At 43.9% G+C, this 23,803-nt stretch overlaps 3 protein-coding genes across 3 annotated transcripts in view; all 3 read left to right on the top strand.

Annotated features, from left to right (window-relative positions):
* LOC148530710 (uncharacterized) overlaps positions 1 to 14,314 on the top strand; it is a 108,390-nt gene extending 94,076 nt beyond the window's left edge. The window contains exons 4-6 of the mRNA XM_088468286.1: positions 5,389 to 5,459; positions 8,211 to 8,345; positions 13,831 to 14,314. Of these exons, the coding sequence (XP_088324412.1) occupies positions 5,389 to 5,459; positions 8,211 to 8,345; positions 13,831 to 14,220 (596 nt within the window). The 3' untranslated portion in view covers positions 14,221 to 14,314. The remainder of the gene's footprint in view (positions 1 to 5,388; positions 5,460 to 8,210; positions 8,346 to 13,830) is intronic.
* SLC29A2 (solute carrier family 29 member 2) overlaps positions 509 to 23,803 on the top strand; it is a 38,644-nt gene continuing 15,349 nt past the window's right edge. The window contains exons 1-3 of the mRNA XM_088468333.1: positions 509 to 597; positions 21,548 to 21,622; positions 22,379 to 22,460. Coding sequence (XP_088324459.1) covers positions 21,594 to 21,622; positions 22,379 to 22,460 — 111 coding nt within the window. The 5' untranslated portion in view covers positions 509 to 597; positions 21,548 to 21,593. The remainder of the gene's footprint in view (positions 598 to 21,547; positions 21,623 to 22,378; positions 22,461 to 23,803) is intronic.
* LOC148530709 (syncytin-A-like) lies at positions 14,498 to 15,847 on the top strand. The gene has a single exon (XM_088468285.1). The coding sequence runs from the start codon at positions 14,498 to 14,500 to the stop codon at positions 15,845 to 15,847; it is 1,350 nt and encodes a 449-aa protein (XP_088324411.1).

Below are 23,803 nucleotides of genomic sequence, written 5' to 3'. Positions count from 1 at the left end.
GGGATTCGCGAGGGAACCTGGGAGGTCGGCCGCGATGTTCGGGAGAATAGGTAAGTATGGTGTGTGCATTAATGACCCTCAGTGTGTGTGACCATCCCCCCTGTATGAGTGTATTCCACCTTGTAGCCAGCGCTGGGAGAACTACATCTCCCAGTAGCCAGCAGTACCTGGAGACCGCCTAAGACCCCCGGATGAAGCATTACGGACCTTGGCCCCTGCATCTAACGCCTTCTGAAGATAGCTCTAGTTGGGGACAGCAAGTAGAGCAACCCAATCGTTCCTAAAACTTGACTACTATGGGTAAACCAGCTAGTTTGTCATATAAATATTTCAATGCAATTTAGTTTATAATATTAATAATAAGCCATTATCACAGATCCTCCTGGTCTCGACATGCTGTGCTACCAGTCACAACAATGCCAATGCCACAACAGACAACCACACATATGTAGTATAAACTGACATGTTCGAATTGCTGAGAAGTGAAGTACAGCTGCTGCTGGGGGCGGGAATATTACGGCGCCTTTTTAATTTTCCCGCTACTTCTGTATATCAGCCGGCAGCAATAAGACTCCGAGGACGTCTCTGACACAACAGGTATTTCATTCATATATTAATAATAATTATGTACATCTAGCGTGTAGTACTTATCGTGTTATTGCTCCTATTCCCGCACTGTTATCTGCATGGCTGCTTTGTGTATCACTCATCCGTTCTCTCTCCCGCAACTTCATTCATTCGCAATACAGTAACACATGTATGAATGACTCGTATATTATCAGCCAACACATATGTATATAATCTCCGTCCTTTCCCAATGCTGCCTTTGTGTACCCTACCCAGATGGTGATCTGCCCCAGTAACCCACTGAGCCCGCAGCATAGTCACTACAGTGACCGGGGGCATGGCAGGGGCATTCTTTTCACTAGAGCCGGGGTTGGCAGGGTGCCAGCTATAGCACATGGCAGGGGTATTCACTAGAGCCGGGGGTGTCAGGGATAATTACTGTGAGCGGGGTCGTACATAGAGCCGGGGGTGGCAGGGTGCCAGCTATAGCACATGGCAGGGGTATTCACTAGAGCCGGGGGTGACAGGGATAATAATTACTGTGAGCGGGGTCGTACATAGGAATAATTACAGTGGGGCAGGCCAGCCAGGGTAGCTCAGGATAACTCACTAGTTCGTAAGCGGGAATCCCCTTCATCACACACATGGGTGACTCATTGTTCCCGGCAGGCTGGCAACTGCATTGCTGCCGCTTCTCTCTCCGCACATCACCATGGCTGCAGGCTACAGCTGACCACTCTTCCTCTATAGCATGGGTCTTCAACCTTTGGCCCTCCAGCTGCTGTGGAACTACAGATCCCAGGATGCCCTGCCACAGTTTTAGCATGCTGTTATATCAAAACGGTGGCATGGCATGCTGGGATGTGTAGTTCCACAGCAGCTGGAGGGCCAAAGGTTGAAGACCCCTGCTCTATAGGCTGACGCTGTCACAGGGTAGAGCAAGCCCTTTGGTTTTCTTCCTTGTATCGCGGTCTGACCTCTGTCTCTCTCCTGTGACTAGTGTTATGATGAGCTGCCATTACACGTTCTTTGCTATTCTGTGGGTCATTTCCAATAAAGTAGTTTCTATATAGTGTGGGCAATAGAAACTTAAAGGCCCATTTATCAATGATTGCTTTTGCAAGGTGATCAGGGCATGCCAGTAACGCTGATGATCGCATTGAAAAAAGCGATCCTATTGGCCGGATGTATCATCTGGGACATGCAGGGACACAGGCTTTCAGAGCCCGATCCTGCGATGTTTCCAGAGAGCTACCGGTCATTGCAGGGGGTCCTGTGCATGCGCAGTCCTGTGGACTGCACATGCACATCTGCCATAGCCTGGGAGAACTAATAGTGTGCGGTGTAGCTCATAGGCTACAGCGGCTAACACCATCTTCAGAAGGTGTTAGCTGCGGGGGCCAATATCTGGAATGCATCGCATTCCGGATATTGGTAAATTTGCCAGCAGTGTATCCCCCATAGGCCGGATGTATCGACAAAATGTCTTTAGTCTAACCATGTCGGGATGCCGGCATCGGGATTCTAACCACCAGGTTCCCATACCCTTCCCGTATAATTTGGGTCAGCTTCCCTCTCAGTGGTTCTTTTCACCATCACTTCTCCAGCAGTTATTAAGGGCACATTTATTAATAGACTGGTTAGCAACTAGGGACGGGACATTGTCGCGGCCGGGAAAAGTCCAGTTTGAGCGATGAAAGGGATCACTTTCTGGTCATTTTTGCTCTGCAGCTTGGGGGACTGTGAGTCGAAATGTTAGCACCTGCAGTGGTGCGCGCTCAAACGGAGCAATAATAGAATTGCTCGGTCGGATGCCATCTCTTGGCCGCTGACACGTAACACACTTGAATTCTCCCCATGGAGGTGAGGAGCAACGTTAGCCTGAACATTGACGCGGAAAGTCCCATTTGAGCACTGAAACGGGTCACTTTTCGGTCATTTCTGCTTGCAAGCTCGGGGTGCTGCGAGCAGAAATGTCAGCGCCGGTGGCTGTGCGCTCCTGAACAGAGCAACAATTTAATTGCTTCGTTGGGCGCCATCTAGTGGCTGCCGGCACGCAACACACTTCAATTCCCCCCATAGAGGTCAAGAGCAGCGTTAGCCTTATATACTGTATAAAATATAGATGCGGCCAGCCCAGTTTGCATCAATAAGGAATCCTTATTCACCTAAATGTATTATTACTGATAAAAGTAAAGTGATCTAGGGGCCTATGTTTCAAGCTGTTTTTTATATAACATTATGCAGAAACTGCAGTTTCTGTATAATTTTTATGTAATTGTAGTTAAGTAATAAAAGCACAATGCAGTAGATGTCATAGAAATCTCCAGCAAAGTGCTGATTAGCACTTCAGATCTCAGTACCTATTATTATTAATGGGAACTACGAACTGACCCCTATGTACTAAACTCCATAAAGCGAAGCTTTTCTGAGTTTTTATCCCGGTAGTTTACACCATCTTCAGATGGTCTAAACCTATGAAGGCTTAGTAGCAGGAGAGGGACCTTTTGATCTCTCTCTCGCAGTCTTTGGCCAGTTCCGAAAGCTGACCCTGTGCAGTATCAGCTTCCACAGGAAAAGTCTTTCACTTTTGTAAAAGACTTCTACAATTTGCCGTGGATATAACTAGCAGGGACAGCGGTTACTGCAACCACTGTCCCTGTGAGTTCCTCTTTGTACAGAGCGGGGATATTTCTATGAAAAATTAAAATATCCCCTGCGATATGGATCACTGATCGCAAATACGCGCAGGGACAGGGGACTCACTTTTGCAAAATAGGTGGGTCCCTGGGGACGTGCCTCGCTGTGGCCAATCCCTTGGCTTCCAATCGAATGATTGATGTCTCCCTGGCCTGGCCAGGGAAGACTATAAAATGTGAAGCCAGTCAGCTCAAGTTCAGCCGCAGCACCCAGCACTACAGGGACAGGCGACTGCTTTCCCGGCAGCAAGATGGCCCCGGCACCCAGCGGGTGGTAGCCCCCGGCAGCAGGACTGGCCCCTGTGGGAGAACGTCCCAGGCACCCGGCGACAGGACAGGCCACGAGACCCAGATGCCCTGCCACTTGGCGGGAGGTAGGCCTCGGCATCAGGACTTCCCCGAAGGGAGAACGTCCCTGGCACCCGGCGACAGGGCAGGCCCTGGCACCCGGATGGCCCCGGCACTTGGCGGGAGGACATCCCTGGCGACAGGACAGGCCCCAGGCTGGAGGACGGCCTCAGCACCAGGAAGAGAGGTAGGCCCCGGTAGATAGACGAAAGGTGTGGTGACTTGGCTGGTGGGGGGAGGGGCAGAGGATAACTTCTTGCGGCTGCTTTTGCTGCAGTGCAGATGCGAAGTTAAGAGTGGCGGGAGGGGGTGTAAAGCCAGGACGGGTGGCACCAAATTATTTATAGAGTTCATGACACCTGGTGCCTTTATTAAATGTACATCAGTATAGCAATAGAATCTAATATATAACAGCAGTGATCGCAAATAATATGGGTGGGGGTCCCTGCACTGCTTGCCCCTAAAATCTTCCTTGCCCCCCCCAGTACTGCTCCAGCTGCTATTTACCAATGCCCCATCCCTACCCCCAGTACTGCCTGTTCTAACCCACACCTTTTCCCCCAGTACTGCCCCAGCTGTCATCTTCCCTTGCCCCCTTCCTACCCCCAGCACTGCCTGCCCCAATCTCTTCATGCCCATAGTACTGCCCCAGTTGCTATTCACCTTTATCCCCTCTACCCCAGCTTCTCCCTTACCCCCAAGCTCTACCCCAACTGCTACCTCTCCCCAGCACTGTCCCAACTGCTGCCTGTCCTCACCCCCCCATAATATGTAATAGGACCCAGAAACAGTGGAGTAGAGCCCCCGGGACTCACAAATTGTTTTGCAAGTGGCAGCAGTGGGGAGCGACCACTCTTCTGAAAATTCTCTTAGTGAAACAATTAAGCTAAAACTGGCGTTTGCTAAATCTGGTAGCCTTAGGCTGCTTTTGCTGTCGGAAATGGAGGTACCCCCCCAAGGTACATCCAAGGATCCTTGATATTTGCGGGTACCTCCCGAAAATGAGTTATTTTGGGGGATATCCCGCAAATACTGTATATGATAAATAGACCCCTTACACTTATTTTGTGCTGTAATTACTGTGTCATTGCGGGGTCTATTTAGCAACTCAATAGCATGCAGAATTGCGGAAATGACTCAAACAATGTAATGGACTTTGTATAGTTCGCACAAAGCTTTTCAAACTATTTATAGCTCTCACAGCAATCTTTCTGTTTGTCACATCTATAAATTCCCAGCCTTTCTCATTTCTCCTGTGTTTATTTCTATCTATAATTGTTCTTTAATTTTCTGTACTCCATCTCTATATTTATATCCATTTTCTATGTGTAGCTCAGTAAGATGCATATTTACTAATTATTGGGTTTCAAACCCGACAATTAGCAGCAATAAGAAATTCACATATGCCTGAATTTACTGAAAATCAAATGCAGGGACAGAGCCCGTCGTAGTGATGTGTAAAGTGAAGTACTTGCAAAAGCAATAATTCCCCTTCTATATAGGTAGCTGGGGCTGGTCTGCGCATGCGCCGTCAGCAGACCACGCATGTGTGGCGGCCGTTATCGGGGAGGGTTTCAGAGGAACTCTCTTGCGGTCATTTTTGCAAAATAGTAGCTTTATAGGAGAACACATTCCGGAGCTTGGTAAATCTGACAGCTTTGCAGCAACAAAGAGATCTATGTGTGCTGTCAGAAATAGAGGAACTGCAACAGATATTGGAGATTTCTGCTGCGGTCTCTAAATCATGCATTCAGCGAATTATTAATATTTCCAGATATCCCGTCAAAACATCTGTTTCAGGGAATATCCTGCAAATATTCCTTAGTGGCCAATGAAGAGCTGAAAGTAAACCTGCTTGCATAGCATACCTTGCGTCAGTGCTCACTGCACATGCTCAGCAAATGGACACATGCAAATACGAGAAAGCAGAGACAAACACATTCTGATCGCGTACACACTTATGATCAGAGACACGTGGATGTGAAGGAGCAGTCTTACAAAGTTCAGTAAGGTCGTGTTCATGGTGTTAGGATCTTGGTTTGTTGTGGACCCGGGGTGGTAATAGGAGCAGACACATGAACAGATCTAAATTGAAAAGTGGGTTTTTTAATGGGTGAATTTGCAGACGTATACAGATAAAATAAAGTCCAAGATATTAAGAGGATGGTGATGATTAGAAACTAGTGAAGTATGAATGGGTAATGCCCAGCTAGTGGCAGAATTAATAAGAGTCTTTGTAATCCAAATGGTCACTGCAGGGCTGCAGACAGGAAAACAGTTACTGATTGATACTGAATTGGATTAGCAGCAGCTGATGAAATTAAGTGGAGAGTGGTACTGAGATGGCTCAGTGTAGAACTAGGTAAATGGAGGCAGTGTAGTATCAGGGTAACTGTAGACACAGGTCCTTTATCAGGAAAAGGGTAAAGGTGCAGGTTGGTTCCAGCAGGAGACTGGGAGCAGACAGAGCGGTGCAGGCTACTTGGAAGCTGGGATCCAGCAGGAGCACAGACGAGCACTCAAACAGACAGGTTATGCAGAAGCACAGGAACTCTTTCACAGCTTACGCTGTGAAACACGTTGCACTGGCAACTATGGGAAGCTCTGAACTCCCTTAACTACTCAGTGCAGAATCGTGATGGATCAGAGAGAGCATGTGACACACCAGGACTGGAGCAACTAAGTCACATGACCAGAAGCAGGATGGTGGCGCCCATACCAGAGTGGAATGGAAACAACCACCAGGCCTACCCCAGCCAAAATGACACTGTGCCTGCGGTACACCTCACACAGCCAATGCCTGCCACCAGACACCAGCCCCTCTGCCAGGACCACGCAGGTAATACCCGTCGTCCCTTATGCCGAGAAACCCTGGTCGTGACACATGAAAATGGCCCATGCAGACCAGCATTCAACAGTTTATAGGTATTGAGGTACCTCTGAGGAAACGGCCAGTATACCAGAGCCGACAAACGCGTTAGGTGCTCCCTATTGCTATCTGATGAACAAGACGTACTGTTTCACAATCCCACGGTAGCCAGGCAAGTGAGAGACCATCTCCGGAGGCGTTCCCCACACGCACGATCCAGCACAGCTACATGCTGATTCCACACTACGGCTGCATATTTACCTGAACTTAGTTAACCCCCAGTGAGCTCTGCCATTCAGTGGGACACTGCTTATTCTCAGAGCGGCACACTTTCTTCCCAGCCGCTCCACCTACAAGATACGGCATTACCACGAGCTGCACTGCCCGTCTACCTACCAAAGTGGTCAATCCCGGCCGGGATATCACAAATGATACACAGCTTACTGCTCCCCACCACCAGCTACCGAAGGATTTTTTTCTTCAACCAGTGAGTAAGCTAGCACAGCCTTTCATTATTTGGTTGTGAAAGCTCCCCATTTTTTTACATATCATTTGAGACATTTATGATCCAAATCAAGTCGCTATTGTCTCCAATTGTTGGATGATATATGTACAGTTCCACTTAAGACTCTTTCATTACCTCACAAGCTACGAAGATTTACTCTGTTTGATACCTTCATACTCAGGGACTCTTATATTTTAGTATCCCATACATTTATATATATATATATATATAGCTTTATACATACTGCTGTTGTTTTTATTAATTTATGTTATGTATTTATTTGATTATATGTGCCGATTCATACTAGATGTACTTCCTTTTATACATATTTTATTTAACCTAAGGTATTTTATGTTATAGAGACAATAAATGTGTGTTAAAATATCTTTCTAATTTTTATGTGTACTGTAGTTATCAACCAATTAGCGCTCCTACAATTGTTTTTTCTTTCTTCCATAAATTCTCTTGGGGTCTGCCTACCCCAACAGTGGTGAGCTGCATCTTGATTGTACTACTTAGTGCCTCTGGAGCGCCTGATTTTTTTGTGTTGGTTTATAGGCCTGTTAGGATTATGATGACAAGGTACATATGCTGCTGTTACAGCTCTGCATATGTGTGATAAATCAGTATTTTCTCAGTCATGCTTCATTGGCGTAATGCACGTACATTTTACTTTCAACTCTGTATCGGCCCCTTAATGTTTTTTCTATATTATTATTCTGTTATTTACTTTGTTTTTCTAACCCTTTTTTCAATGAAACATTTATCAATTCCACACTAACACAGATAATCTATTTTGTCTAAATATTAAACAACTGAAGGCCAGTTCTGTCCTCTGTACACTGTATTTGTTCTATTATGGTGTTGTGAGCAAATCAGCAATGTTCTCTCAGCATTCACTTGAGTGATGATCTAGGGAACACACTGAAGGGTTAAAAAAGGGACATTACTTTTATATATATATATATCAAAGTATGTATTGTGTTTTTACCTATTTTTGTACCGTGTGCAAACTGTGTTACACAACTTGCTCTGTATCTGCCTAGTAACCACTAGTCTACCAATCATGTTATGCCCCATGTACTCACTCCCTTCCCTTTTCTCCTCCCAATGCAGCAAATTTATACCAATCAGCTACCGTACAATTACCCGCCACACCCGTATGTTTTCCTATATACACCTATATCACGCATGCAATAAACAGAGTGATTCTTAACATACAATTGTGTCTGGTATAAGTATTGTTAAGAGCTGCTCTCCCGGTACCGAGAAGGGTCATCACATTGAGGGGAACATAAACATTTCCTTACAATCTGGGGGCTCCGAGTCCGGGATCAGCTTGACTGTCTCCTACGCGGTAAGATAGAGAATTCTGTTGTCTGTCTTTTCTGCCGTGGAATTGCAGCCAAAACGCTGAAACTGAACTGAGACGAGACCGTGTTCGAGGAACACGTGATAAGGTAATTCAAGTCAGGGACTTGAGATTACGTAGTTGATTGAGGAAAATTTAAAGGCGCCATAGTTTGGTATCTGGGATACCGTGGTGGATCAGGGATCCACAAGTAGAATACCTCCTCGATTTGATCACCTAATTATTTGTATGTCTGTCTTTCAAACTACAATATTTAGAGTTATAAGACACTCGGTGCACGGGTGGTAAGTGCACAGACACTGAGTGTTATTCTAATTTGTTTAAAGTAATTATAACTATTGTTGTTGACTGACCTGTGACAGATATTACTATTGTGACTATATTGACTGACAGAATTATTATGGGTTCAGATCAGACTAAAAACAAACATACAGAATATCCCCCGCCCTTACCAGGAGAGACATGTAAAGATTATGTTGCCCGTGTCTCTCCCACAAACTACTATCTCATTGACCCATGGATAGACAATTTAGCAGGATGGACAGAGGCTGTTAAAAGTCCAAACCCATTTCCCCGGGATGGATCAAATTACCCATTTTATATGGACATGGTTAAAGGTCTTTGGAAGACAAGGCTGCCTGGCCATGGTATGATCATGATCCACAATGGAATATGACCTATATGAGGGCTGGAGGAGAGCAATGGCTCACGATTGCTCCATATTGGAAAGATAAATTCACTTTGAAAGGAAAAAAGGCAACAGTTAAATGTGCAAATTTACATAAAAAGGAGCAAGAAAGACTAAATAAATTAACTGAGGCAACTTGTCCACCCACAGCACCGCCGCCTTATGCCCGTCTTTACCCGTCACTGACGGATGACGAGATTATGGCCGTGGCTGCTGCATGTCCTGCCCAGGTTCCACCGGCGCCTCTAAATGGCGACGGTGGCGGAGGAGGTGGAGGATTTGGTGGGGGGGCCGTAGGTGGAGGATTTATCCCTCCCCCCGTCAATCGGACCCCCCTTGTGGACAGTACCAAAGATGATGATCATGTACCGTCACATAGTGAAGATGAAAATGAGGAAGATAAAAAACCTTTCCCTGACACCACCACTCGTAAAAGTAGAACGGGTGCCGACTCAAGTATAGTAAACTATAGTCTCACCAGCCCATCAACTACTAGAAAGGGAACAACACTTAAATTAAAAGGGGTCAAAGAAGGAGATGCCACGGGAGAATACCCATTCATGACGGTTGGGGACCAACTACTTAAAAGACCCATTGAAATTGAAGATTTAAATAGGATAATTAAAAATTGTCCCAAGCCAACAGTGACACCTATGGGTTGCATCACTTATTTAAAGAAAGCTTGTAAGGGACGTAGTTACACACAAGAAGATATGAGACTTATTATTGATGGTGTAATTGACCATTACAATGGATGGAACTGGACAGAAGTCAAAAGTATTAATGATCCAATAATAGCAGCTGACCAGACTTCTGCCAACTATCCCTTGAACACACAAGATGGCATTAACACCATGTGGGAACAAATAGAAAAACACATGTTAGATGTATTCAAACCACGTTCATCACTCCCTGTAGCATTACGTTGCAAACACAAACCATCAGAACTTGTGACTGATTTTTGGAAAAGATTTAAGAAATGTTGGACCGAGGAAGCCGGTCTACCGATTTTAGATAATGACAGCTTGCTTGTTTCTACCTTCATTAACAATCTGTTGCCGACCCATATCCTTGCCGTGAAACAGAGCGTCTCTACATGGACCTCTGATAAAATGAATGATTTTGAAAAACACTTGTATGAAAAGGAAGCAGCCGGTTGTTTTGATGTTAAGAAAAGTACTGTGACACAGACACCATTCATACGCTTTGCAAATCAGGCCAAACCTAGGGGACCACGGCAACCATTTCGCCCCCCTAGAGATAATAGACTACCTCAAATGCGTAACACAGGCCCCCCAAAGGGCCAAACATGCTGCTTTAATTGTGGGAGGGATAACCATTGGGCCAGAGACTGCCCCTTCCCTTCCAATAAACGTCCACAGCCCAATGACCAAGTGCAATCCCCTCTTAGAGACAATAGAGACAGTCCGAGATTTCAGGTTGACTGGCAAGGACAACAACGCTGACGCTGCCCGGAGGAGGGTATCCCAGTCTACGCCCAGGTTACTGATCACTGGAAAGAACCGCCGCTCATCCCACTACTGATAGATGGAATACCCATCTCATTTTTGGTTGACAGCGGGGCCACTACTAGTGTGTTGCAACGGAACCTATATGATGGTCCCCTGGTACCGACTGCTCCTTCGATGGGAATCAATGGGATACCCACAAAAGCTTTTGTGACTGGACCAATCCCTGTAGAGACTATAAAAGGTCACTACATGGGAAGACATAAATTTGCTGTAATACCTGACTGCCCAATCAATTTACTAGGCAGAGACCTTTTCTCTGTACTAGAAATCACAATCAGCCCGACTGAAACAGGAAAAGGGATTGATGTCTCATCTCCCCACCTTCTCATGACCGATTTGACCAATGCAGACCCCGAATTAGATACAGTTGACCCTAAAATATGGGCCACGGGTCCACATGACACGGGACTGATATCCTGCACACCATATAAAGCTACACTTAAGCCAGATGCGCAAGTAGTGTACCACAAACAATACCCATTGTCAAAAGAAAAGATTGATGGTCTTAGACCACTCATACATGAATTCCTAGAACAAAGTATAATTAGACCAATAGTCTCGCCATACTGCACACCAGTAAACCCGGTTGCAAAAGCAGATGGCTCCGTAAGGTTTGTACAAGACCTCAGAGCTATTAATCAGCTCATAGTGCCAATTGCACCCATTGTCCCCGTTGTGACAGCGCTTCTCACAGTCATCCCTGCAGACGCAGCATTTTTCTCAGTAATTGATCTTAAAAATGCGTTTTTCAGTATACCCGTTGAGACCCAAACACAGTTGTTATTTGCATTCTCTTTTGAGGGTCGCCAGCTAACATGGTGTAGGTTGCCACAGGGGTTCATTGACTCACCTGTTGTGTATAGCATCGTGCTCCAATCCACATTAAAACCCTGGTATCCCCCCTATGGTTCCGTCCTGCTACAGTATGCAGATGATCTGCTTCTCTGTAGTTTAGGCGAAGAGGAGTGCCGAGAGGATGGTGTATCACTGTTAAAATGGCTCTGTGAATGTGGACACAAAGTGTCCAAAACAAAAATGCAATGGTGCAAACAGAATGTTGAATACCTAGGTTTTGTCTTGACAAAAGGGGAGAGGAAAGTCAGTCCACAACGCATTCAGTCTGTACTGGGTCTGGTCCGCCCAAACACTCAGAAAGAAATGCTATCTTTTCTGGGTATGATCAATTATTGCAGACAGTGGATCTCTGACTGTTCCTATTATGACAATATCTTGAGACAAGCCACACTCAATGACATGCCTAGAGAGATAAAATGGTCACAAGAAATGTTAAACGCATATGAAAGTCTAAAATGTATGTTGATTAAAAGTCCAGCACTCGGCCTCCCAAACTATGTACAACCTTTTCATTTATACGCAAGGGACAACTGTAAAACCATGGCGGGGGTACTGACTCAAGAACATGGAGGTAAGCTGCGCCCTGTTGCATTTTTCTCCAAAGTAATGCCTGTGTCGGTCCAAGGTATGCCTGCCTGTCTTAGGGCACTTGCTGCCTGTGCAATGGTGACTGAGATGGCAACCACACTCACGCTAGGCTCACCCACTGTTCTCCATACCACACATAATGTTGTAGCATTGCTTAAGGGGCTACACACACAGCATATGTCAGCACAGAGACTGAGTGGCTACGAAGTCCTCCTGCTCAACAACACATCACTTGATATTAAATATGCAAATACCAATGCAGGTCCTGCACCCATTCTCAATGCACTTTTAGGATTAAAAGGTCCAGAGGATGACATTCCTGACGATCATGACTGCACATTGACAATAGAAGCAGAAACTTCACCCCGACTTGACATGTCACCCGTGCCCATTCCAGATGCTGACCAAGTGTTTGTTGACGGTTCATGTAGTAGACCTAATGACACGACATACCAAGCAGGGTATGCCATTGTACGCCTCCCACATGACATTGTCGAGGCCAAACCCATCCCATTCCAATCGGCACAAGCTGCAGAACTCATTGCCCTAACCAGAGCCTGCCAGCTGTACAAAGACAAACCTGTCACAATTTACACAGACTCAAAGTACGCACATGGCGTAGTACACGACCATGGTGTAATTTGGGCCAGTAGAGGATTTATAGGAGCTGATGGGAAAGGCATTTCACATGGACGCCTTATCACCAACCTCCTACATGCAATCACATTACCATCTGACATTGCAATTTTACACTGCAGAGCACACACAGGCAACAAAGATTGTTTCAAAAGGCAATGCCCTTGCTGATGCAGCAGCTAAAGAGGCAGCACAGCAACCCATTGCACAATACCAGATGCCTGTCATAACTCCTCCCATGATAGATGACCATCTCCTAATCACTGAACTACAAAGTTCAGCAACCCCAAAGGATTTAGATGACTGGGTGTACCCTATATTGCAGAAAAATCCTAAAACTGGATTGATCTGCAAAGAGGGGAGACCATGCATACCACAATCAAGCGCCCCATTATTCATTGCTCACTACCACGGGGTAGGACACCATAGCAAAACCACCACAGCTATGCTTTTAAGTAAAGATTTTTACATCACAGATGCAAAGAATTTGGTAGACCAATATGTAAGAAGATGCATTACTTGTCTACGCAACAATCCCAATAATCCAATAAAAGCAAAGCACCAACATTTGGAGTATCCTACTACGCCTTTCACACACTTGCAAATTGATTTCATACACATACCAAACCAAGGCACAAAACAGGAGTATGCTCTAGTCATAGTGGACTTGTTCTCCAGATGGCCAGAGGCATTTCCCACAAAAGCAGAGGATGCTAAAACAGTTGCACGCATACTAACACAAGAAATTATCCCTAGATGGGGATGCCCGTTACAAATAGATAGTGACAAAGGAGCTGCATTCACAGCCAAAATCACAATAGATTGGAAATTTCACATTCCCTATCATCCCCAAAGTTCAGGAATTGTGGAAAGAATGAATAGGACTTTAAAAGATAAACTTAGAAAAGCCACAGGAGGAACATTTAATAAGTGGAAACAAGTTCTCCCAATAATACTTGCGGAAGTCAGAATGACCCCACAAAAGACATTAGGCTACTCACCCTTTGAAATTCTGATGGGAAGACCTTTTCCCACACCTTGGGCCAAGAAACCAATGATAGTCCAGGAAGGAGACCTAGAACAGATTAGAGAAGAGTATGTTAGGTCCCTCATCACCAGACTCAGTGAAATTGAACGTGATGTTATTTGCAAAAATCCTTCTAATCCACAGGAACCAACACACCCTTTCCAGATCGGAGACAAGGTCGTTGTGAAGGTCCTCGCCAAAAATAAGAACCCAGGAGATTTCACCTATGGTCCAGAAACGGAGATCGTAGCTATAACAAGGACTGCTGTCCTTACAGAAGAAAGTCCAGTGTGGATACACGCATCCAGAGTGAAGAAGATCCCTAGCAACACCCCAGATAGAGAACAGATCGAGGAAGGGGTACTAACGGGAGTAGACAACTCTGATCCCCTACAGGAAGAGGTACTAACGAGGGCAGACAGCCCTGACCTCCAACCTAATAAGAACAACACCACCAGAGAAGATGAAGCTCACCTGTCCCCTGGTGACCACCTTGACGGTCATGTTAGTCCTCATTTCTCTCACAAAAACTGAAGTAGACATTACCCAGGACACTGACGGCATTTTTACCTTCTGGTATAATTCCTCTAACACCCACGTAGCTACCTTCCTATTTAATTTCTGTCAAATACGTAAGAATGGATGCCCAAATAAGCGTTGGGAGTGGGGATGTGATCCTATTGGAACAATGAATAGTAATAATATACCTTACATATGCGTTACTAGTGAATATTGGGGGGAAAATTGTGATTATTGGGGATCTGTGGGGTGGAGTGCCGGAGGAAACTGGGGCTATCAACCCCAAGAGGCAATGGACAAGAAGGACCACTATGATGAGCCCCTACTCACCAGATTGACGCTGTTTAGGCCAAACAAATGTACCGACCGCCTCCTGTTGAGTGTCAAAAATCCTCAGCCCAAGGATGAAGGGAAGTACATTTTTAGTTACCATGGAGCTATAAATCCCCCCCGTATAAGATTTCATTTAAAGGATATGTACAATAACAAAGATTATAAACCTAAAACCACCACCCAACAATATTCTGTTAAACCACACATAAGTACCCTCAAAGAAATGGTAGCCATAGACAACCCATCCTTTGAAGACACATTGGCTGTAGAAACAGGGTACTCTGACGTTAATCTCTGGATGGAGTGGATGAAATACAATGCTAATACACATAATAAAAGTAATTGTTATGTTTGTGCAAAATCCAGGCCTCATCTAGGTACTGTACCTTTAAATATCCCAGTATCACAAGAAGGTTGTTTCTTCAGCCTTTACAATGGCACAGATACTAACAGTAGCGGATGTGAGATGTGGAAGAAAAAATACCCTATATTGTCCAAAAATCCCAATCCAGGAAGCACTATCACCATATATCCTGGTAATTACACTTGTTATGTATCCAATGACACCTCGGGTAGAAATTTGAAAATTTTCCCCCCAGGATATTGTGCAGAGAGAAGGACTACTGTCCTAGCCAACCAGACTAAATCCCTAGGAGATATCTTCTATATTTGTGGTGATATGAAATTAAGAACAAAGTTAGACACCCCCTGGCAAGGGGAATGTGCTCTAGCCAAAATTATTATGCCCTTACACATACTACCTGTAGAAATAAAGGCACCTTTGCCTGAAAACACAATTAGCAGAAAGAAAAGAGAGACACCTTTAGCGAGTTTTGATCCACATGTATATATTGATGCAATTGGTGTCCCAAGAGGGGTCCCAGATGAATTTAAGGCCAGAGACCAAGTTGCGGCCGGCTTTGAATCCATCATCCCCACCATTACCGCAAGCAAGAATGTTGCTTGGATTAATTACATTTACTACAACCAGCAGAGATTTGTAAATGATACAAAAGATGCTTTAAAAGGCATTGCAGAACAATTAGAAGCCACATCACAAATGACATTTCAAAATCGTATGGCTCTAGACATGATGTTAGCAGAGAAAGGAGGAGCTTGTGTTTATATAGGAAAAGTTGAAGGATGTTGTACATATATCCCTGACAACACAGGCCCCAATGGTAAAGTTACTCTAGCTATTAAAAAACTGGAAGATTTATCAATAGAGTTGAAGAAGAATTCAGGCGTCGATGACCCCTGGAGCCAATACTTTGGATGGATTCAAAACTGGAAGCAGGCCCTTGTCTAAATAGGGCTCTTCCTCCTTATAACATTGGTTCTTATTGGTGTTGTGGTCTATTGTGTGATACCGTGCTGCAAGAGACTTACCACTAAAGGGATAGATAATGTTTTAATGTACAATGATGTTGGTACTGATTCTCCTGACAACGAAACACCTGACGGTTACGCCCAGTACCTTGTAAATTGGAGGGCGAAACGCAAAAGCCAAATATACAAGAATCACATCATATAAATTCATGATTCTAAGAGGGGATTGAAGGGTTAAAAAAGGGACATTACTTTTATATATATATATATATCAAAGTATGTATTGTGTTTTTACCTATTTTTGTACCGTGTGCAAACTTGCTCTGTATCTGCCTAGTAACCACTAGTCTACCAATCATGTTATGCCCCATGTACTCACTCCCTTCCCTTTTCTCCTCCCAATGCAGCAAATTTATACCAATCAGCTACCGTACAATTACCCGCCACACCCGTATGTTTTCCTATATACACCTATATCACGCATGCAATAAACAGAGTGATTCTTAACATACAATTGTGTCTGGTATAAGTATTGTTAAGAGCTGCTCTCCCGGTACCGAGAAGGGTCATCACATCGAGGGGAACATAAACATTTCCTTACACACACACCTTGGGAAGCCTTGAAATTGGTATGCGTACACTCTCGGTCATTGTAAATAAAAAAAGTGTTTATTCCCACAAAAAGCTGTTAACCATAAAATAATAATATTACTCAGGTTAAACTGACCTTTAAGTACACACACTGGGACATCCACACAGAGGTGGCTTTCCCTAGTAACCTTGGTTCACGAACTCTCACTTTTTTGCAGTGTGACAACTCCATGCAGAACTACTACTAATTTGGCAGTGCACATGTGAGAGTTTGAGGTAGATTTACTAAAGCTTCTAAAAATGAAAATTGGCTTAGAATAGGTTGCAGTCATACGTGTGTGTTTGGTGTTGCACATATCCTAAAATGGAATGGGATTGAAATATTGATGGCTTAATAGCCGCTGGTTCTAATCCCGACAGTGAGAGACCGACGGATGAAGATCCCGACGGGCGCCTGTAATTATACTAGCCCTCCCCTCTCCCCCCTCTAACCCTCCCTTAGGGGTGCCTAACCCTAACCTCCCCCCAAGGGTGCCTAAACCTAACCCCCCTCCCTGCACCCTAAACCTAAGTCTCCCAGTGGGGGTGCCGAACCCTAACCTCCCTCCCTAGTGCCTAACCCCCCCTTTCCCTAACCTTCCCCCAATACAGTATCAATGTGTTACTGCATCCAAATTCGCTTATTGCTGGTTACTTTTTTTTTTTTTTTTTTTAATTCACAAACATCCATGTAGGCATTCTACACGCTAATCTGCCTCTCCAGACATAGGGAGCTGTAAATGTAGTTTATGGTAAATGTAAAACCTGTTGGCATGTTACTAGTAAACAAGGGATAGATAAGATGTGTGAGGGTGTTGGCTTGTGGCTAATTTTAACTTTAACCCTTGAGTGGGCTATGGTCTTTTTACTGTGGTCGAACACTGTATAGCCAGTCACCCTTCATTCCTGCCATCTGCTGAGGTCAGACAAACGGAGAATAACCTTTAATTGCAAAGCCTTTCTCTCTCAATTATATTATTAATGATACAATCTGCTAGCTTCATGCTGTTTTTCGCTCTCTGTAAAGGCTAGTTATATTATTATTAAAACTTCTATACCCATTCACTCCTGCATACTCCAAGCCCTAGGGCATAACTGTTAAGTGATCAATGGATGGGCTAAGCTGCAAGGCAAACTTTTTTGATGGGCAATAGTGTGAGATTCATTACATTGTACATCTCACAAGATCTATTTTCAATAAATGCTGCTACATTTTGATTATTTAAGTCACCCTGGGCTCTATTTACATGCAGGGACAGGAGATCCTGTCGGCGCTCCTGTCCCTGCATGTACTATTTAATACATTCTGCAATGCGATTTTGTGTGCTAATATCACGCCCAAGTCGCATTGAGTATGTGATTATTGATAAATCGGCCCCTTTATGGGTCTTACTGGTGACCGCTTCCTGTGCTTTATTTAAGGGGCCTATCAAATAATAATGCCTGTTTTCAGGGGTGTAGAATCTAAAATAAACCTTTTAATACATTCCTTCCTATAAACCTCTAAGATTCACCTGCCTAGAACCTCTAAGACAAAACCCTGCCTAAAACCTCTAAACAGAACGCTAATTGCGTACGCAGTTTAACCGCAAATAAAGACAGGAGTGGAATCTGTGTTTCCAACGCACAAGTATTAGTCAGGTAAAAGTACAGTCAGTTACACGCAATCTATACATACATAATTTAGGCGTAAAAAGGAAATAATACAGACCAAGTACGGTTATACATACACTGCGCCTCCGGACCCAGAGATAGACTTCTGACTAGATATCCTCAGTTCACCCAAAATTCAGCATGAACTGGCAAACCAGTGTTTGGACACGTGTATTTATTCCCCCCCAGACTGAAACAGGACAAAGGGAGAACTTCCTGCTGACCTCATTGGTTCCCAGAGGAGAAGCATATGTAACGACACATTTAACAGGTTTGTTTCAAATAGACTTTCCCTGCCTCTGACAGCCGGAGTCTTTCTGGTAACGCCTCCTTTAGCATCCTAACAGTTGAATCTAAAATATATATTTTGGTTGCTTGTAGGTTCTGCGGTCCATAACTCGAGAATGCATAATGCAATCTCCTCACCGATAGCACCGGAAAACTGTGGAAAGAGTATGCATCAGAACAACTCCAAGAATTACATGTTTATCTTGTATAATTCCTTAGTTAACAAATATCTTTATTTCTTATTTTTAAACTAACTGAACCTTCTTGAATCATACATTTTGATGCTTATGAAACCTTATGTGCGAATATGTAGTGTGTGGGTATTCAGGGTTTGGTATAAGGACGCTAGTTATTAATGGGTGAGATTTAAGTGCATAATCTCTCATACACGAAGTGAACATCCAGCAGTGTGGATGGCTGAGGGTTGTAATTCTACATGCCCTCTGTCAGCAGGCCCCCACCTGCTGTGTTCAAAGGAAAACAAAACCTCTTTTGTTCTCACAGACTCTTGTGTGAAATGCAAATGTATTATCACCTCAAACTGTGGGATTTGGAGCCATCTTTTCTAGGATTCAGGCAAATCCAATTGTGTAGATATTATATTACAATTGCCACAACTATACTTTATCTGCATCCAGGGATTCCCAATTTGTATGTAAAAATACCCATTGTCTCTTCTTATTTACTTCTACTTAGAAAGCTGGTTTTTCCCGTTGCCCTTGGTAGGTTAACAAAAACATTGCCATCTGTTCTTAGCTCCTGGGTTATAACTTGAATTAACGCTGACCACAAAAAATGGTGTCTTGCGATCTCATTTCCAAAATGGTGTCTTGCGGCCATTCGCAAGATGGCGTCGCTGCGATTAAATTTTAAACTGAACTTGTCTCACTCAATTATTCAACTTCGACAGGGGATACCCACAAATATTAAGTATCACTCATGTATGAAAGCAGGACTTAGGTTCCTTCATTTCCATATGGGGGCTGCAAAGATGTCAGATTTACCAAGGAGTTAGGCACCAGTAGCTATCGCCATCTGAAGATGGTGTTAGCCGCTGTTGCCTATGGGCTACACTTTGCTAAATTTACATGGAGACCTTCGGGGATGGTGGTAGCATATACGTCGTCATGGCTTGCCGAGGGTCCTTATTTGCATCGCATGGCGAATAAAATGCATTAGCCGCAAAACAGACTCACGAAAAGACGTTCAAAATGAGTAAACACGCACGGGACTAGAAGGGCTGTTTAACGAGACTGCAGCAACAACGATGGAGGACATCTGTATGTACACTGCAATAGGACACCAAAGTAACACGTTCTAGTGTGTTCCCGGCAGGATTTGGGCCTGACAGGGCGCACGTTTGCGGGGGCAGTAATGGCCCCACTGATGTCACAGTTTGAGGCGTGCCCAGCCGGCGGCGTCACTAATGGGGGCATGCTTCCCCCAAGCTCTCCCTTAATGTAAATGGATGCATTCATGTGGCGACCGAATAGCAGCAGCCAGGCTGTTTTAGCAGGGCACCACTATAAAGGGCACTGCACAGTTTGCCCTTTATAAATTGTGGATTGCGCCTGCTAAAACAGCCTAGCGTGAACACTGTTAGATTATACTTGTCTGCATTAACCTTATGGGTGTTAGAGAGGTGTGATCATCATCACTATACCAAATAAAGGAAGAAGTAACGTCATTACTGTGCAAGAATGCATACTGAGATTCCCAGAGAGCAGCAAGTGACCATATAGGGCCTGATTCAGAGCTGTTCGCTATTTGCGGTCGTTCGTTCAAAAACAAGGGGTGGCTATTCAAATGATCCGTTCGCAAATTGCAGTCTGTTCACACCTCTAAGTCTGAACGAGCGAGCAAAACATACGCTCGTTTATTTGTTACAAACGCCCCCTAGCCGCTCGCACCATACGTCATGTCCGCTATTTATTAGATTAATCGAGAACATCGACCAGCGTATGAACTGCTCGCTATTCTTGTGGTTGGTTTTTGCTACCACAATCTTGCGAGCAGTTCTGGCTATAAAATAACCCAGTGACGTGGTCAATGACGCTGCTGTATTAATTATGCACACCCATAAAACGCCCGTTTTGACCTTTAAGCACGCCTGCGTTCTGATCTCCACTCCCCGTTTTCAAGCACCTTCCCCTGTTACCACCCACATACGCCTCATTCTGTCACTCAAAATAGCAGGCATTCGCTATATTGCGAGCACATGAATTTCGGCCGCACTGACTGGTTCGCGCATGCGTATAACGATCCGTACGCATGCGCAGATGTGCGAACATCGCTCGGAACGAGCGTACTGCCGCTAGCGAGTGGCTCTGAATGAGGGCCATAATTCACTAGGTTTTCCTCAAATAACAGGGCCTACTTGTTTACTAATGAAGCCATTCAAATAAATTTGTAAAGGAGATTACAATTTGCAATACAGAACTAATAGAATGTATCAATTTCCCAAGTTGGTTCCTCAATATGTGTATCTATGAATAAATGTGAACTAATGCGTTTTGTGTTGCAGCCTGCAGTCTAATTGTGTTTTGTTTTGTTTTTTCTGTTGCCTGATCATATTAATATGTAACTTTAGCATCTGTCTTCTAAAGACTCCTGTCTTTGTTTTATGCATTAGTATTGTAGTGCACTAACTATTGTTTTAAGTGTATAGCACCTTTTGTTATGTAGGTAACAGGACTCTGCACAGCGACTGCCTACTGATTAGTTCTCAGTCAGTTGAACAGATGTGTATTAGGAGAGGGGTGATAATTTCAGAAGGGGTGTGAGGAGGTGCAGGACAATAGCCACAGTCACAAATATCCACGTAAGACCAACAAGGGACATTGCAGCAAGTAGGACAAGTTTTGCAGAAAGCAGGAGATTTTGAAAGGGAAACAAATGATAAACTATGGCAGCATAAATAAGCGGAGAGGGGAATGGAGCCTTGGACTGTGGCCGAAGAGTGAGGAAAGGAGGTAAAGGGGGAGGAGGACTAGCTGAGAGGGATTTCATTCAGGGAAGCACATGGGGAGGAGCTGGAAACTGCTGGGCCTTTAACTCGCTCATGGCTTAGAAAATATCCATGTGACCATTTCTCCTCCTCTCCTGACAGTTTATTAGACAACAGTCAAGAGCATTAGGAGGACAGAAATCGCAGGATGTCTCTCAAGGATAAACCACAGGATAAGTGAGTGACTGGCTGTTTCTAGCCTCTTTACTTTGTTTCTTACTTCTATCTAATATTATATCTGTATATCCTATGTCCCTCTCATATTTACCCACATCTAATACCCCAAGGATTATCCTATTTCCTCTAACATAACTCCTTTGCTTAATCTGTTATATTCCACATACCAGAGAGTGTATATTTCTCTAGATCTGTAGATTGCTGGGCTGCTTGTTATTGGAGGGTATGTGACTGCTTCCTGATAAACCAGTTCTCTTAGCCTATGTGTTCGGCGGAAATACATGTCAGTCGTTGCCTCCACCTGGAACTCTTCTATGAAGAGGCTATCTGCCTTCTATACTATGTCATTCTGCATGGGTAAATGATAAATTTGAATCTCGTTCTGTCGCATTGCACTGCAAGTGTTGTATGGTCGCTCAGTTATTGGGAAAAGGCAGCCTGTAACAAAAACATTCTTACATTTACAAATGGTATGACATTGCATTGGCAGGAACTGCAATGCTGTATTTGTGAAATGAGGGATTAGTTACTGTAACTTGCGGAATGTGGTGTGTATTAGCACATACATTTATTGAGTCTTTAATTGGGTGTTTTTTTTTAAAATATTGTATTACTGTATGCGTGCTTTGTTGCATTTCATGGAAGTAAATCTTCATCTATTGTGGACCACACTCTGACACTGCAGTAATGATGATATCACAATACAGAGTTAAACTTCCCTTTTATATACATATATCTCTCTCTCTGTTTTGATAGGTTCCATTTTGTCAGTATTATATTCCTCATCCTGGGTCTTGGGACTCTGCTGCCCTGGAACTTTTTCATCACCGCAATTCCAGTGAGTGACCCAGCTCTAAAACCATGCTGAGTGCTTTGTCATTATTAATGCTGCCTGCAGGGTCATACGTTCCATAATGTATTGTAGTTATTATTACTATTATTATTATTATCGTTTATTTATATGGCGCCACAAGTGTTCCGCAGCGCCTTACAATGTACATAAACAAATAGATTGATTTACAGTGACTTACAGTACAGTATAATACAATACAATACATTACAGGACATAAATAATATACATTGCTACATTCGCGACCATAACACCCAGATAAGCAACAATGCAAAGCAACCAAGTGTTAGGTGCCCTGGTAGAGAGTAAGAAGTAGATGAACATAGAGTAAGGAGAAGCACAAGAGGGTGGAGGGCCCTGCTCATAGGAGCTTACATTCTAGTTGTTTGACCGGGTAAAAAAAACAGGATAGTCATGCTTTAATGATATATGCTCCTATATGCACACATTTTATTGTAAATGCTTTTATTATCACATGGCTGTTCCGACATTCTCTTGTCCCACGCAGTCATCAGAACCTCATTGAACTGGTAACTCCATGCTTTTCCTTGCACATGCGTATTTCCCGCCGCATAGAACAAGCATGCTTGTGGCCAAATTGAACAGTTTAATGGTTAGATTTTAACAACCAAATCCTATGAGGCACAATTGGTGAGGTTGGACAATGGACTCTATCTAAATGTTTGGATTGTCCTCATCCTCCATCACTAATTGTGTAAGCATTTGTTTAAAAAAAAAAAATATATAATGGAATTTTGAAATTTCAGTATTACGAGAGTGTTGGTAATGAACTTTCTTAATTAAGAGTCTGATGTTTTTTAGGAAGAAACAAATGTTTGCTTTATATTGTACAACTGTCTGGGGCGGGATGCATGAACAAAATCACAAAAGACGGCTGTCTCTGTAAGAGCTGTCCTTTGCGAATGAGGGACGTCCGGGTCTACAGTGATCGCGCTGAGACGAAAATTTTGTGGGTCCCAGGGACCCATCATTTATAAAAATTGGGGTCCTGCTTCATTGTTTTTGGGTCCCATCATAATTTATTGATTCCCCACTGCCATTTATCGGGTAAAATATACGCGCTATATAGCGTACTTGCGAAAACTGGTCTGTGATACTGAGGTCCCTCTGGCGTCCTTCCGCGCATATACATGCTGCAGGGGATGCTGGGAGGGATCAGATTGGATCTCTCACATCACTCTCCGTATAGAAGCCCATAGGCTTCTATAGAGTAACTCCATCTGAAGATGGCATTACCCACCGCATACAACGATGCATTCTGGGGCTTGGTGCATATAAGAAATTCAGTCAAACCTGCATTTTGGGGGTTT

Source organism: Taudactylus pleione, unplaced genomic scaffold (genome assembly GCF_031769625.1).
Source record: "Taudactylus pleione unplaced genomic scaffold, aTauple2 ptg000085l, whole genome shotgun sequence".
NCBI lineage: Eukaryota > Metazoa > Chordata > Amphibia > Anura > Myobatrachidae > Taudactylus > Taudactylus pleione.
Note: the sequence above shows the minus strand (reverse complement) of the source record. Positions and strands in the feature narration are given on the sequence as shown.